General features: G+C 38.2%; 2 protein-coding genes across 8 annotated transcripts in view; one reads left to right on the plus strand and one right to left on the minus strand.

The window, feature by feature from the left end:
* Positions 1 to 540: 540 nt before the first annotated feature.
* Positions 541 to 6,646, plus strand: LOC128014563 (insulin gene enhancer protein isl-2a). 3 transcript variants are annotated; one of them, XM_052598224.1, is made up of 6 exons: positions 629 to 809; positions 1,232 to 1,421; positions 2,338 to 2,555; positions 3,585 to 3,868; positions 4,575 to 4,742; positions 5,466 to 6,646. In XM_052598224.1, the coding sequence occupies exons 1-6, from the start codon at positions 752 to 754 to the stop codon at positions 5,580 to 5,582; spliced, it is 1,035 nt and encodes a 344-aa protein (XP_052454184.1). In that variant the 5' UTR covers positions 629 to 751; the 3' UTR covers positions 5,583 to 6,646. The 3 variants fall into 3 exon arrangements, with proteins under 3 accessions (XP_052454185.1, XP_052454184.1, XP_052454183.1); XM_052598223.1 differs by having other exon boundaries at positions 670 to 809; positions 2,293 to 2,555; positions 5,466 to 6,643; XM_052598225.1 differs by lacking the exons at positions 4,575 to 4,742; positions 5,466 to 6,646 and adding an exon at positions 3,951 to 4,563 and having other exon boundaries at positions 541 to 809; positions 2,293 to 2,555.
* Positions 6,647 to 10,001: 3,355 nt separating this feature from the next.
* The window catches only part of LOC128014560 (S phase cyclin A-associated protein in the endoplasmic reticulum), a 121,684-nt gene continuing 115,935 nt past the window's right edge, over positions 10,002 to 15,750 (minus strand). For all 5 annotated transcript variants that reach the window (XM_052598213.1, XM_052598216.1, XM_052598214.1 and 2 more), the window contains 3 exons: positions 12,339 to 12,530; positions 11,089 to 11,137; positions 10,002 to 10,600 (listed from right to left, as the gene is read on the minus strand). In XM_052598213.1, coding sequence (XP_052454173.1) covers positions 10,485 to 10,600; positions 11,089 to 11,137; positions 12,339 to 12,530 — 357 coding nt within the window. In that variant the 3' untranslated portion in view covers positions 10,002 to 10,484. The remainder of the gene's footprint in view (positions 10,601 to 11,088; positions 11,138 to 12,338; positions 12,531 to 15,750) is intronic.

Consider the following 15,750-nt stretch of genomic DNA (forward strand, 5'->3'; position numbering starts at 1 on the left):
CAGTTTAAACCCGACAACATTTCACTTAGCCTACATGTAAAATAAAAGAATAAGCCCAAAAGAAGCTTCGCGTGGTGTAACAACGACCCTTAGCTGTTATAAATTCACTGTAAACCACGGCTTCTTGGGGCTTATTGCGTTTATGCAGCGGTTATTCCATTTACGTAGTAAGGTATCACAAAATAAAACAGTGCAAATAAAGTGTAATGATATTAATAATAATAATAATAATAATAATAATAAACATTATTCTTCCGCCAAACATTGCAGTTCCTCAGAATCGGTTGTGGTTGCAACAGAGTGGTTGCCAAGCAACACACAAACGTAAACAAAGGTGTATGTTTGTGGAGTAATTTAAAACAGCTTGGAACGCGGCTCAATCAGTCAAAAACATTCCCAGTTAAATGCATTTCAGCTACTTTTCGTGTTTGCCTGCTCACTGTAGCCCTCCGTACTTTCTCACAGTTATGTTTGGACAAGCAGAAGTGTGAGTTTAATCTTCAGTTCCTCGGTATCCAACATTCAAAGCATGTCCAGTGGTCTGAGCTCCGCTCCGCGCTGCTGCTCCTCGCGGGATCGAGCGTGGGTCCGGGTTTGCATGTGACGTCAGGGCCCGGTGACGTCAGAGCCAGTGTCTGTCTGTGTGTTGCTCTTCCCACAGGCTCTTCGGCCAGAAGTTATTAGTCAGCTCGGGACGAGGCAGTTTCCCATTCCATTTCCTCATCTGTAGGCTCTGCCTTAACCCTCCTGTATGGTGGATATTCTACCCCATCCTTCTTTCTTGGGTGATATGGGGGATCATTCAAAAAGTAAGTGCTGGATGTTTATTTTGCGAGTTTTTCCTTATTGCACAAGTTTGAATATCGTTAAATGCAAAATTATGTTTTTGGCTACTTTGCACCGTTTTGCAAACAATAATGCCATTTAATATTTTCAAAAGCTAGTAATGCATTAATAACATGTAATATGTTCCTCCTAAATAAAAAAATAAAAAAGAAAGAAAAGCACGACATGTTTGCAAACTGTTTTTGGTGCAGCCAAAAACACGAACGATTATAATGAAATCAAACTGAAGGAATCGACATTTTGTGGTCTAGCGACATTCAAAACAAGGATGCATGTGTGAAAAATGAGCTCTTATGTAGCCTATAATGATATATTTGCACGACGCCGGTGTTTTGTGGGATTGGGGTGCAGTCGGTGGACACTAATCCCTGCTTTTCATATCCAGAGAAGTCTGGGATCGCCATGTGTGTAGGCTGTGGAAGTCAGATCCACGATCAGTACATCCTGCGAGTGTCCCCGGACCTGGAGTGGCACGCAGCCTGTCTGAAGTGCGCAGAGTGCAGTCAGTATCTGGACGAGACGTGCACTTGCTTCGTCCGGGACGGAAAGACCTATTGCAAGAGAGATTACGTACGGTACGAGCCTCTCAATATTTGTGATTTCACGGCTTTGGAATTCCGTCGAGGCCCGTTTTTCAAAGATTCTTGACACAAACAGATCTAGAGATATGGGAAACTGTGCAATAAACGAATAAAAAGCCTTTTTGGGAAGGTAAAAATATAGAATACAATTATATCATCTAGCTATTAGGTATACTATACTACAATATATAATACAATTGTAAAACAAAGCAAACAAAAAATAGCTAAGATATCTAGCGGAAATAGTTTTGTGTTTTGTTTTTACGCAAAATTCCAATTGCATGTAAATATTTCATGGGGAAGCCTGTTTGGTTAATATATTACAGTCGTGTTTGATTTAGGCTTGTCATGCTTCTTTTCTAGTACCGGTGTTTGTTCAGCTTTGTTTTCAAGTTTGCTTTGTAAAGAAATGTAATCCCGTTGGCAACAGTTTCTGTAAAGCCTCTTGGTGATGCATTATAACGTGTTCATTGTGTCTAATACACATCAACTGCATGCTCTAATAAATATAGGCATCCTCCTATAGCCTAACACACTAACGTATAATTTTGTAAAGACTATAATGTATTAAAACAATTTGTCAAGCACTCAGAGTTATAATGCATAGCCTCTTTAAACTCGTTTGCGCACATAAATAAATGCGTAAATGTGCTTACAAATATTCATGAAAGAATAAATGCATGTAGGCTATTATAAATATGTCGTTTATTATTTTTTTATAGGCTAATGCATTGTATAGATGCTTTGAGAAAAGAGTTAGGCCTGTCGTTGTGTTTACGGTTCATCTTAAAATTAAGCTGAGGTGGGCTGAACGATTTTGGAAACGAGCACTAAAATAAGCAAATGTTTCTTCTGGAAACTGCAGGTTATTCGGGATCAAATGCGCCAAATGTAACGTCGGTTTCTGCAGCAGTGACCTGGTGATGAGGGCCCGGGATAACGTCTATCACATGGAGTGTTTCAGATGCTCGGTGTGCAGCAGGCATCTGCTCCCGGGAGATGAGTTCTCTCTGCGGGAAGAGGAGCTGCTCTGCCGCGCGGACCACGGGCTGCTGCTGGAGCGCGCTGCAGCCGGGAGCCCCATCAGTCCCGGGAACATTCACTCCAGCAGGCCCCTGCACATCCCAGGTAGCAGTTATAACACTGTAAATAATGATAAAATTACAAATAATAATTACAGTGCACAAGATACACATTCGGGAACTCGGAATTTATTAGGCTAAATAATTCAGATGCTGTAGGAAGCTAACAACAACAACAGTTTAGGTAACGTAGAAATGTTTAACAAAAACAATAATATGATACAATATTATAATACATAAATATAACAACTAATGTCGTTGTTATAGGTTTGAGACTTCTGTCTTTAATTCTGTGTGTTACAGCTATCAGCTTGAGAAACTGTTCCAGACTGAACCGCGTAGCTTGTGTTCTGTGCCTGCAGGCCAATTTGATGAGATTGTTTTCGTGTAAAATCCCTGATGGCAGACTTGTAACTGGCTGAGATTGTTTGAGGATATTCTTGATTGAATTAACATGACCTGAAATTAATCTGAAAACGGTTATTGGCATAATGATTTGAAATGATGGCCGCAGTGGTTTTCTTAGTTCATTATAACTAATAGGAAATCGCTGTAATATTGCGATCTTTTAAATCAAGTGGTCTATTATAGGCAGACATTTCAGTGCTGGCAGTTAGAAGTTGGAATTTGTTTCTTTACATTTTTTATTTTTCTTAAATAAGCCTATTGGTTATTTAGAAGTCATATTTAGCCTAACTATAAATTTCGAACCAAAACTGCCTTTAGATCATTTGCTTTTATATCTGCATGGCTCGTTGACTTAAACAGCAGTAAACCATACAAATACTCTTCTGTTCGATTATGTCACTATTAACCTTCTTATTAATTTGCAAGATGGTGCACTTATTGCATGTTATATTTTATATCCTATTTCGATCTTTGAACATTTTGCACATACAGCAAAGTTGAGAGCATATTGAAGGCCCTATGGTGTTTTGACTGACACGCACTTGGCTACAGACCGATGCGTGTATGCACAATTTAACCTTCAAGTAAGCGTGCTCTTCTGCAGTGTGTCTAAATAATGAAATGACCTCTTAAGCCGAAAAGTGATTTATACGCCTTTTATTCGCAGAACCTGTGCCAGTCCGACAGCCACCTCACCGGAACCACGTTCATAAGCAGTCTGAGAAGACCACGCGCGTGCGGACAGTATTAAACGAGAAGCAGCTTCACACTCTCCGGACGTGTTATAACGCGAACCCGCGACCGGACGCGCTGATGAAAGAACAGCTCGTGGAGATGACCGGCCTGAGCCCACGCGTCATACGAGTGTGGTTTCAAAACAAACGCTGCAAAGACAAGAAGAGGTCCATTCTTATGAAACAACTCCAGCAACAGCAGCACAGCGACAAAACGGTAGGAATAAACATTTTACAACTCTAATGACAAATGAAATATCAAGAGGTTTAACTTAAACTTGTTTCATTGTCGACTGTAGGCTATTCTTCAAATAAAGTTTCTTCAGTGGTTCTCTGCAGCACATTATCAACCAAAATGTAGGCTAATCCTTATCATTGTGCTGCCTTTGTGGATTAAAAAATAATAATAATAACTGATGTTACCTAACAGGTTTTCTGCTTCTTCTATGATATTAGACGGGTTCTTGATCGTTTATTTTTTTGTATTATCATATGTAAACGATTTAGCGTAGCCACCTGCCTACACTCTTTAAAATAAAGTTTCCAATAGAAGAACAATTTTGGGTTCCTCGGAGAAGCTTTCAGTGAACACTTCTTAAAATAGGCTTTATTAAGGTTCCATGAATGTTAAAGGTTCTAAATCTATCTATCTATCTATCTATCTATCTATCTATCTATCTATCTATCTATCTATCTATCTATCTATCTATCTATCTATCTATCTATCTATCTATCTATCTTCACTAAAGAGCTAGTTGTTCATAATATATATTTTACCAATCTGGCTATATTATTACATATAGCTGTGATGTTTTAAAGATTCTGGACATCTGTGAGATTCCGCTCAAAGTGTTAAGCTTCTCTGAAAGTTGAAATGTGATATCTAGTCTGTGTGTCGCTCTATCTCCTCTACATTTCTGCAGAATCTTCAGGGTCTCACGGGGACGCCTCTGGTGGCAGGCAGCCCGATTAGACATGACACCACAGTGCAGGGAAATCCTGTAGAAGTTCAGACCTATCAGCCGCCGTGGAAAGCCTTAAGCGAGTTCGCCTTACAGAGTGACCTGGACCAGCCTGCTTTCCAACAGCTGGTGAGGACTGCCACCCCCGAGCAGTTATTACCAGGCCTGTCATGCCGACTCTTTTTCTTTAAATCAAAATGATCAAACATACAATTAAAACAAATATTTCTCAATAACAATTTGTTATATTGGCTTTGTAGGTTTGCCTTTTTTTCCCCAAATTTATATTTGGCTTAAATGTAGCCTAAAAGAAGAAATATAAATCGTACTTATTATAATATATTTGTTAACAATGTTTTTAAGTGTTTCAGTAACTTCTAAAGTTATAGCCTATTAGCAACAAGTTTGTCTGAGCACCAACAGAGCGTTTTTCCGGCCTATATCGAACGATATACATCGGCAAAATCAACTTAATTATTTATTATAAAATTTAACTACATGTCAGAAGCGTAAGATAAAAATAAAAAATAAAAAATTGATAGTAAGCGGTTTAAAACTAGCGATAAATGACATTTTTGCTGTAAGGGCGGGAAAATAGGCTAAGCCTATCTTTGCGAACAGATCGCGCGAAATATCTAATGAATTCTTTTTCGCTGACTTACTGATCTGTAGCCTATATATTGTCATTATTTAACAGCATGCCAAAGTTGTGTAAGCTTTTGAAAATGTCAATTGCAAATCGTATGCAAAACTCTGACATTTAATCAAATTTTGTTCAAAGCTGTATATTAGCCTCAGCATGCTGACAGGAGTCAAACAGCCCTGATTCCTAACTCTCCTCCTTTTCTATAGGTGTCATTTTCCGAGTCGGGTTCGCTGGGTAACTCGTCTGGTAGTGATGTGACCTCTCTGTCATCGCAGTTACCCGACACCCCCAACAGCATGGTGCCCAGTCCCGTGGAGACGTGAGAGCCCACCGGAGGACTCCCGCCCCAGCATGCCCTCACCCGCCCTGCATGAAAACCCATCACCTCACCGCCTCAAACGGAAAAGGGATTAACCGAGATGGATTTAAACAGTTTGCCAAACGGAGGAGCCCGTCCAAGCGACTTTGGGGTTTCCAGACGTGTTACAACACTGTTTTTAAAGCATTTGGACCGTAGATCGAGGACGTCCAGCGGAATATGAACACGTTATTTTGGTTTTGATTATGGACCACTGTCAGCCTTACGAAACAAGTCTTAACAGTGTTTATTCAAGACCATCATTGTGTAGCTTTATCAGCAAGTGGTGTTTTCCTCATAAGACAAAAATCAACGGTTTTGTCTCAATGCGCATGATCTCTCCGAAGATGTATAAAAACTGAGCTGTAAAATATTTTATCCTAACGAATGGAGCAAAGATTGTGTAAACTTCTCGATTTAAAAAAAAAAAAAGTAAGTTATTGTTATTTATTGTGAGGACAACCGTCCATACCAAAAAGTGAGAAATTACCTAAATAAACGACGTTAAATGCTGTTTATGTCTGAGGAAGCCTGCATGCAAAAACAACCATATCATGTTACCTTTACATATCTTTTTATATTATAACAAGAGACACTTCAGTTACAAAGGTATACTGGTTACTGGACTGGAAATAACTGTCCAAAGATCTAGTAAAAAGAAAAAGAGCAATGTGAACAGAATTAAATAGTGAATGACATTTTCAGTGTCGTGATTTCTGAATTTATTCTGAAAAGAATTTGGAAATTGCATTTTTTTTTATATCCAGTTATGCAGATGTTCTACTTTTTTAAACAATGGCTGGGTTAAATTATAGACTACATTTGCTTTTTTTTTAGATTATAGAAATAGATACGGAATATACTACGAAATAATAAAGAACAGCATTATGCAGAATATGTTTGTTTTGGGAAATAGGCAACGCTTCTAATTCTGTTCTTTCAAAGCACCGTTATGAAACCTCTAACAGGTTAACAGTTTTCTTAAAAGTGATAGGGTTAACTGCTGCTCAATCACTAATAAAGATGCTTTGACATATTGAGGCCATATTTTGATCACAGAACCCTGATGTGTCACATTCAACTCTTAACGGAGGCTACGAATGAATATGAATATCTATCTAAAAATCATGCCGACCGGATACTGAATGAGTAATTGAAGCCCTCCCGTAGCAGTGATCAATCTCGTGTTGCTCGTAAAGCTGTGAGTCTAGACGGAGGACAGGGATCGGCGACCGCTTATCTGCGCTCGGCATCACCTGCAAATGATCCACTGAGTGGAAGCACAACAAACCCGAAGCCACCTTTCTCTTAACGGGACTCCCTCTCGGCAAACGCACCCTTGCGTGTCCAGGGTTTATTTTCATTGCGAGTCAGAAGATAGCCTCTGGACACCAGAAGATCAGACCAAAATCACTGCGGGCCGTTTTGGCAAAATAATCTCTATTTGTCAGATAACCGGATAAGCAGTTGTAAAACAGCTCTTTCAGCTTACTGATTTCTGTTGCTTCAGTTATTTTTCCGCGATCAATTCAGGCATTCAAACGTTGTTTTGCTTATAGTTTTTGTTTTTAATAAATGTTTCACTCTTAAAAGCCTGGAAAATCACAAAGAGAGCTTTGTTGGGGTTGTTAGTCCATGCACATTTAAGATGATGTTCTGCTGAACGCGAACAAACACTTCTAGCAAATATGTGGATTTAATACCTATTTCTTCCTGCAAAACATTATTGATGACTCATTCTGCACTACTGATTTTTGTCCAATCAAACGCTCTCTAAAATGACAACGCCCCTCCCTCCATCAATGGCTGAAAATAGCCTCTATGAAATCATTCAGATATGCATACGTTCTTATTTATTATGCAAAATGCAGTATGCTATTAACAGTGACAATGTCTTCATTACAAAATCCTATAATTCTTTTAAAAATTTAAAGCGTTTGAATTCCTGTTAAATGGGCAATCTTAGAGGATTTTTCTTTGCTAAACTCTCTTCAGATCTGATCCCGATTACAGCCCATTAAATGACTGAAATTAAGACCGCATCAATAGATTCCGATAAAATAGCTCTTGTGAACGAAGACCAGCGCTCATGGAAAGATGTTTTAGGGAGAAGTTCAGATGTCATGGCCAGAGGTCAAGAGCCGCATCTTGTTTCAAATTCCGTCACTAATTTAATAATTTAGGTCTAATTAAATAAACGCACACTTAAGCCAAGTTCATGTTCTCTGTCGTTGTCTGTCATTTTAATTTGAAAATCAAAGTATTTAGTTAACTTTTGGTTTATAAATCTAAAAACCAACCTAAGACAAATATTTGACTCGTAAAGCTAAACATCTAAGGGCCCTTTATGGAAATGTTGTGTGTTAGTTCATGCATTCATGTTTAAATTATTCTTTAATTGCAATTATTTTTGAAAGCTGTCACAATATAACGAAATAATCGACATCCAAATATTTTGAATGCTGACATCAGGAAAGAAATGTCAAACACACTCAAGGCTTTTCTTCAATATTTTGTTTTTGCCTGTTGTAATATATATATATATATATATATATATATATATATATATATATATATATATATATATATATATATATATATATATATATATATTTATCTGCCTACAATATAAATTTCGTTAGCATATATATATATATATATATATATCAATAAACAGCTCATAATATTGAAAAGGTATATGAAAATCAACTGGGGATAGCTGGAAAAATTACAAATGTAGGCTATTTAAATAATTAAAAAATTGAATAATATTAAGTATAACTTATAGGCTGCATAAATGCTGCAAAATAACTCGACATTCTTGAACAAAAAACAACAACAATCTTTTTAGTGAAACAAACACTTCAACTAAACTAATAAACTTTAACTAAATAAAATCCCGAAGCGCTTTACCTTTAATTAAACCCGTATTGCAGCCTACCTAAATCATTTTCTGAAATTTGCCATTGTTATATATATAAATTTAAACTAATTTTCCCACATGGCAAAATTTGCCGCAGATACACTGTAAATCTGTTTTTCTTATGGTGCGGTTGTTAATGATGTTTATTTATTAAAGCGGTTTTGTACACATTTTAAAAGTCACTATAAAAAAAAACCCTCACGTTTTTACACGTTCACAGGCGCATTTCTTAATTAACGTAGAAAAAGACATTCAGACAACAGATTTAGCAAACAAATCCAGTTTCTAAAGGCATACACGCTCATGATTCATTAACTAACAGCGTTCTTCTGTTCGAGTTCACCTCAGTCTGCCAAAATCTCGAGAACGTCAGGATCTCAAATGGTTCTGGAACAGCAAATAACGGAACGGTAATAAAAACAGCTCCCATTCGAGCCGTCACATACACACCCGATCAGTTTCAAAGTCCACTTAATAGATCTCACATTAAATAGCCTACATCCATTTTACAAGCCTGAATCAAGTAAAATATATATATATATTTTTAGAAAAAGTCTCGGGCAATCAAAATGATCTTAATTGAAAGTTTTTTCCACGTCAGGAACAGAAGTGATGGTCTTATGACCCAGACCCAGAGGCTCGAGCGCGTGCTGACACATCGGTGTACTGAGTGACTCACACAGGTACAGGAGAGAGACTGAGTGTATGAGAGAGAGAAGGATTGAGTGGAAGAACAGCAGACTGTTTGTGGTGCCCCAGGGCCAGTGAGGACCCTGGTTAGGGGCCACAAACCTTTTACAATGCTGTGTAACCAACATTGCATGTTCCAGCTCCACTGTGTTTCCCAGCGAATCAGCAAGTTAGTCAATAAAAGCTCTCAATTACTGTAGAACACATCACAGATTGCTTAATTTTTTTTTTTTACATATATACACGTTTATAGCTATAATAAAAGACAGTACTTTTTTTTTAATAACCTCAGACTCCAGTATGCTTAAACATAACAGTTATGCATGATAATAGTGTTTAAAGGTGTGATTATAGATATATTTTAGAGTTAAGCAGCAGAATTTAGAGGAAATCTCTTGAGACAACATTAAAATCTGAGATGAGAACAACTCTGTATTGAAATAATGCTGTGGAATATATATATATATATATATATATATATATATATATATATATATATATATATATATATATATATATATATATATAAAAACTACAGTTTATAAGAAATATTTCAGATTATGTACCATTTACCATCATGATGGGGTTCGACAAAACTGTATGCAGCTTTCATTAAAAAGCAAATACTAGGATATTCTGTAAGTTAATTTTTTAAAGTTAAAATTTTACTCAACTGGTTATATTTGCAAGTTAAAACATTTGTATTAAATTAGAAATCTTCCACTTTATGCATAGAAACAAACTGGAACGAAAAAAAACAACAACAACGGATGAGGTAACTCGTCATTCTCCCGAGTGCTTCCGTTTATTCTGCGCCATTCCCCGATATCTTTTTATGTACAAAACAACACAATTACAGTCAAACTCAAACCTAACGATTAAACGAACCAAAAAACACTTCCAGCTGAAAACTGCTGAACGCTTAGAAAGAGATTTGCTCTTTTGTTAAACACAAGATCACTATGAATGCGTCCAAAAATGTATTCAAGGTAAAATCCTGTAAATTAAATCTGTAAACATTCTATTGCTTATAAATAGATGTGCGAGAAGTCAGTGTGTGCTAATATATGTGTTAACACAGTTACTGGATCGCTACTAGGAATGCTTCACTACTGATTGACAGGTTGGATGATGGCTGATTACCAGCATCATTCGTACCCTAAACCCCTCAGGCACAGCTTTGCATTGTAGAGTGTACATTTCGGCTTTACATCACGTCAGTGTGTGTAATGTGCTCTTGTGAATGACTGCCGTTCACTCGTTCGCTCCCTCCTCCTGCTTCTTGAGGAAGAACTGAAGTGCGGAGTCCCACTGGTCTCTGGGGAAGCGGTTGGAGAGCTCGCAGTAGTCCAGAGGAGCTCGGCGCTTCTCTGATGGGGAAAGATCAGAGCTTTAGAACTGACACAGGAAGTAAAGCACTAAATCAATGCTAGAGAAGGATCCTTTTTGAGCAGCAGAGACCTTTATTTTTAACTGGCGCACTTTAGAATGGAATATGAGGCTTTCTGGATCCATTTCAAGATAACAAAGGAAACAAGTCGATTAGATTTTCATTTTCGTTTAGATGTTTTTTGTTAACCAGTTAGTTTTTTTCTGAAATACCAATAAGGTAGGGAGGAAATCCTAAAAAAAACACAAAACAAAACAAAACAAAAAAAACCACAAATAATCCAGTTTGTAAATTTTAGTCCAATGCATTAACTAGCATTTTCAGGCAAAAGAAAATCATCTACATGTCCAAAATGGTTTGAAGTCAACATAAGGGTTATAAATAAGTACCAAATTACATTTATAAAGAAGGCATGCATTTTAGCAAAGATAAATTGATGCAAAAGAGCAAATAGTCTATAGACTTTACCTAGATGTGAAGCTTTGCTGTCCGATTGGTTCTCGTTGGTGGCACAGTCCTAGATTACACAAAGTCAACAGATGTTATTATTTATTCCACTTGGCAAAAGTGGAATCTTTTTTTTTTTTTTTTTAGTTTTGGATGAAGTGGATGAAGCTTTTGTTGTCAGTGTCAATAAAGTGACATGTCAGCATCTTCCCATTGTTTGAACAAGTTGATGGTTCCCTGTCCTTGTCAGAGTTGGAGCTAATCTCTGTTTAAGTAATGACAGCGGTTCTGTGGTGTGGAGAGCGCTGCCAGGAACAAGATGAAGGGAGAGGGTGTTTACAGGAGGCTCAAGTAGTGGCAGGTAAATCCACTCAAACAGACAGAGGAAACCATCCATCTGAGCAAAGGAAGCTGCTTCTTTTAGTGAGGGAGGTGGGGCGCTAGCAACACAAAGGTCATAGGTTCGATTCCCAGGGACTAGTCCAAAAAAATGTTTTGAATGAAAAGAATACATTTCTATTGTAAATTGTTAATGTTTTACAAAAAAAATGCAATGCTTCATGAAATCTTAAATTTGGGGTGATTCGATTCCAGGTCAGTTACTATAACAATTTATAAATGTTCTAAATTATGCATACATTGTTTAAATTATTGCAACCATTTTTGCACAGGTTTCTTGAGTAAATCTGTTAAGGGCTTCACAATAGCGAGTTGCGAATTGAATTTAAGAGAAAAATCTGAACATCGCAAAACAAATGAAAAAGAAAGAATATTTAGCACAAAAAAAAGAAAAGAAAAAAAAAGCAGTGTTTCATTAACATGTGTTCCTGAGATTTGGTAAATGGGTTTCCAACGACTTCCAGTTGTTCTGCAGATGCAAATCATTGTCAGTGGGATCACCCCTTTATAGCTTGAATATATAATTCAAAATAATGTTTGTAAAACAAAAATTTACATGATGGAGAGAAAAAAAAATTCTTACATCCACAACCAAAAGCTGCATATTGATTCCCATGAAATGTGAAACATTAACGCACATTTTGGGGGATGGACTATATGTTTGTTTGACCAGAGGAAGATGGGAGAAGTATTGAGGGAACTGAAAAATGGGCACTATATTAGCTAGTCAGTTTGGCAACGCTACCGGCGCAGAAATGACACACTTAAGTTTTCTAGTTTTGCAGTTACAAAAGGAAGCAACCCAGTTTGTGAATGTTCATGAAAAAGTCTGAATTGCACGGTAGTGATGGAATGAAGGCAGAGCGATTTACCTGTATGAAGGTGGCCAGCAGCACACAGCTCATTTCCTGTTGCAGGATGACCTTGTTCTGCAGGTTATTGTAGCAGGCGCAGATGAGCGAGGGGAAGAGCACTTTGATGAGTCGCGGGTGGCTGAAATACTGGAACGGCAGCTGACACAGTTTCTGCAACACGCTGGGCTGGCGGCCAGACTGCACAATCACCTGGAACACACACAGTGACAGCGCACACACGCACACACACACACACACACACACACACACACACACACACACACACACACACACACACATAACCAGTGAGGCCAAAGCCACAGCTGTAAATCAACCCGCCCCTCACTGCCCGTCCCACACGTAAATCTGCCACTAAAACAACACACAAACAGCCATTAAGAGGAGAAATAGAGGGCAGTGCCTCCAAGCGCACAATTACACTCCATAAAACACAGACAGAGATGCCTCATCCACTTCTGCTGAGCATGTACGCTGAACACACAGGTTCAGATTTGCCCAATGGGAGAACACACTCAAACTCTGATCCAAAACCTATTGAGCTGCCTTGCTACCCAGCATCGAAATGGACACAGTGCTTCATAAGAGGCCAATTTGGATTGTTTTATGTAGGTGGCAACTTACATTAAACAAATTGTGCTCAGGAGACTCAATTTGCAACTAACTTTAATAGAGTTTAATGATAGCATGTTGCTATGCTAACAGCTTCAATAAATAAATACTGAAATTGAATATCTGGAGTGTTTTCTATAGGTAATAACTCTGTGCTACACAAATAACACACAAGAGACGCATTTGCAAATGGTGTTAGCATGCTGCTGTAACCCCCTCTGGTTCTACTTGACCACACTTGCTCTGAGCAGGATTCAAACCAGCATTACCAGCATTAGAGGCAAGTGCGCTAGCAGGCATGCTAAAGACTACAGCCTCTACTGTCTGTTGGTTTTTCGCCTTTTGAGATCAAAAGGGTGAGTTTTACCGGCACAGCACTTACCAGCTGGCCTCCGTTACACTCAACTACCTAACACTCATTCCTATCCGGGTCACGGCACCAACGTAACTCATCCGGTTCTATTCCCTTGCTGGCTCCAAGCAAGATTCAAACCAGTGTTTCTGTCACTGAAGGTGGACACACTAACAAGGACGCAAAGACATATCTAGCGTCTGTCACTAGCGCACCACTTGAGATCAGGGGAGTGAGGTTTACCTCCACAGCACTTACTAGCTGGCCACAAAATTGTGGCAATCTACAAATGTTGTAGCAAATCACTGTTCAACAAAATTACTGACAAATGTTAGTTGTTCACTGAGGTTCATGTCCGTGCAACCTCTCACCACAACCTTTAAGAATAATTTATTCCATATTAAAGTCTATAACATGCTGAAATGCATGTTTGTGGGTCAGGTTTTGGAAGAAACATGCAAACAAGCTCAGGCCCACTTTAATAAATGAAGTAATACCCGTAATGGAGTTCGTACTAGGCGTATGGCCCCCCTCCGTCTTCCCATTTATCACTTCCTTCAATCACACTGTTAAATCCGGCCCACCCCTTAGAATTAAAACCAAATCACTGCAGGCCTGTACTGATTAAACACAGTGCCTGGGATGGGGGAAAAAAATAGGGCATAGCCCTTAAATGCTACAAGCTTCCGATTCCAAGGGTTTGGGAGCCTGGGAAGGCCCTCAACTCCCGGGAAAGGAATCAGAGAGTTGGGAGGTCACCACAGTAAATCCTGACTAGAGGGATTTGGGGAGAGAAAGATGAAGAGAAGGAGGGGGTGTTAAACAGTCCCTATTACAGGTATACGCATCAGTCCATTGCTGCTCAGCCCCAAATGCAAACCATAAGGGAGGGGTGACATTCCCAGGGAAAAGGATGACATAAATTACCAGGATTTACAAGATTTTAAAAATACTCTTAACAATACTCTTTCCATGGCATTCTCTGCTTTAATAATACCCCTCAAGGGTTTAAGAGCATGACAAACAAAGCAATAACTCACTACTTTTATCATTTAAAGGGTGAAGCGCCTTAAAATGTAGTTCTACAGCAGTGTTCAAAGGCTTTAGGTCCATGTCACTCTGTATTAGGAACTGTTTAAAGATGCCTGGCCGAAACGACTAAAACAAACCACCATGGAGCCCTTTAATGGTACTCAGAGCTGGAGTACAGTCTCATCCATGATCGTCCGGCATCTGTTGACCAAACACAATGATTCAGAAGCTTTTCACAGGGTTGAAATTAATGCTCTTGCTCTGCTACTATGGAACAAATGGTGTAAAACATCTGGTTGTTTTCAGTGTAGGTGCTGCGTAGTGTCAGAATGGTGGGAGAGATTAAGAAAAGTATTTTTTCGGCCAAACGCAGAGAGTACAGAATCAATCTCTCACATTAGTTCTGGACAAGACTAGGGAGTGGTAGAGATACTGCTGTATTTCTAATCATTCATGAGGCTGTTAAAAATTACAATGCCGCAGACACACCGGATACCTGTTTACCTCATGAACCCTTGGAACCTTCAGTGGGAATGCAGAACTTTAGACTAATTTCTTGTCATACAACAAGCTGACAACATGTTAGGTAATGTAAATGTGATGATTTACAAACAGGCTTTTCAATGTATAGGACGCTGCGTAGGACGTTTTTTAGGATTTTATTAAATGAGAATTGACTGGATTGGGAAAACTAGCCATTAACCACCAGAATTTGCAGTAAATTATTATAAAATAATTTTACAAAAAACAGCCGGCATCTTTTGATTTAAACTTGTGAGGTCTTGAAAAGACATTACAAAGATTATACGAGTTATTACAGAGAAGCGATAGTTAGAATATCCTTACTGATACATTTTTTTCCAGCTTATAAATGATAAAATGATTAACAACTAATCAGAATCCATCCTGTCTTAAAGGTCTTAAGAATTTAAAGCAGCAGACAACATAACTGCAGCACATGCTTAATAAACAGAACATTACTGTGCCTTGGTGTGGACACTAATAGTTATTATCTTTATATTTATGATTCTTGAAGTGAACGGGCCTTAAGACCAAAAATGTGTACTATACAAAGATGATTTTTGGTGATTTCAAATTGAGCTAGGTTTTCCCTTTGCATGTATATAACTGCTTAAATGTTTGACAAACACTTTCGATGTTTAAAGTTCCTAATTTTGAAATTTCATGCAAGTACGGTTTTCATCAGCGGACAATATCTCAATTTGCTACCATAAAGTTAGTTAGTTAGTTTTGATAGATATCTGCGTTCTCTTGAACATGTAAACTAATTTGCAAGGCAGAATGAATTCGCGTAGATAGTTTACGAAACCATTCTTTCCCAATGCGAGAGAGTATGAGTTTGCGTCCATCTGTGGGGGTTGCGGTTTTGTTGACATTCCACCCACAAATCATGCA

Source organism: Carassius gibelio, chromosome B25 (assembly GCF_023724105.1).
Source record: "Carassius gibelio isolate Cgi1373 ecotype wild population from Czech Republic chromosome B25, carGib1.2-hapl.c, whole genome shotgun sequence".
Lineage (NCBI taxonomy): Eukaryota > Metazoa > Chordata > Actinopteri > Cypriniformes > Cyprinidae > Carassius > Carassius gibelio.

What these genes read in the sequence shown, in the direction of transcription:
- LOC128014563 (XM_052598223.1), top strand. Translation starts at nt 752, where the DNA reads ATGGTGGATATTCTACCCCATCCTTCTTTCTTGGGTGATATGGGGGAT. An exon ending in TATGGGGGATCATTCAAAAA is followed by an intron (nt 810 to 1,231) that starts GTAAGTGCTGGA and finishes TTTCATATCCAG; the next exon opens with AGAAGTCTGGGATCGCCATG. An exon ending in AGCAGCACAGCGACAAAACG is followed by an intron (nt 3,869 to 4,574) that starts GTAGGAATAAAC and finishes ACATTTCTGCAG; the next exon opens with AATCTTCAGGGTCTCACGGG.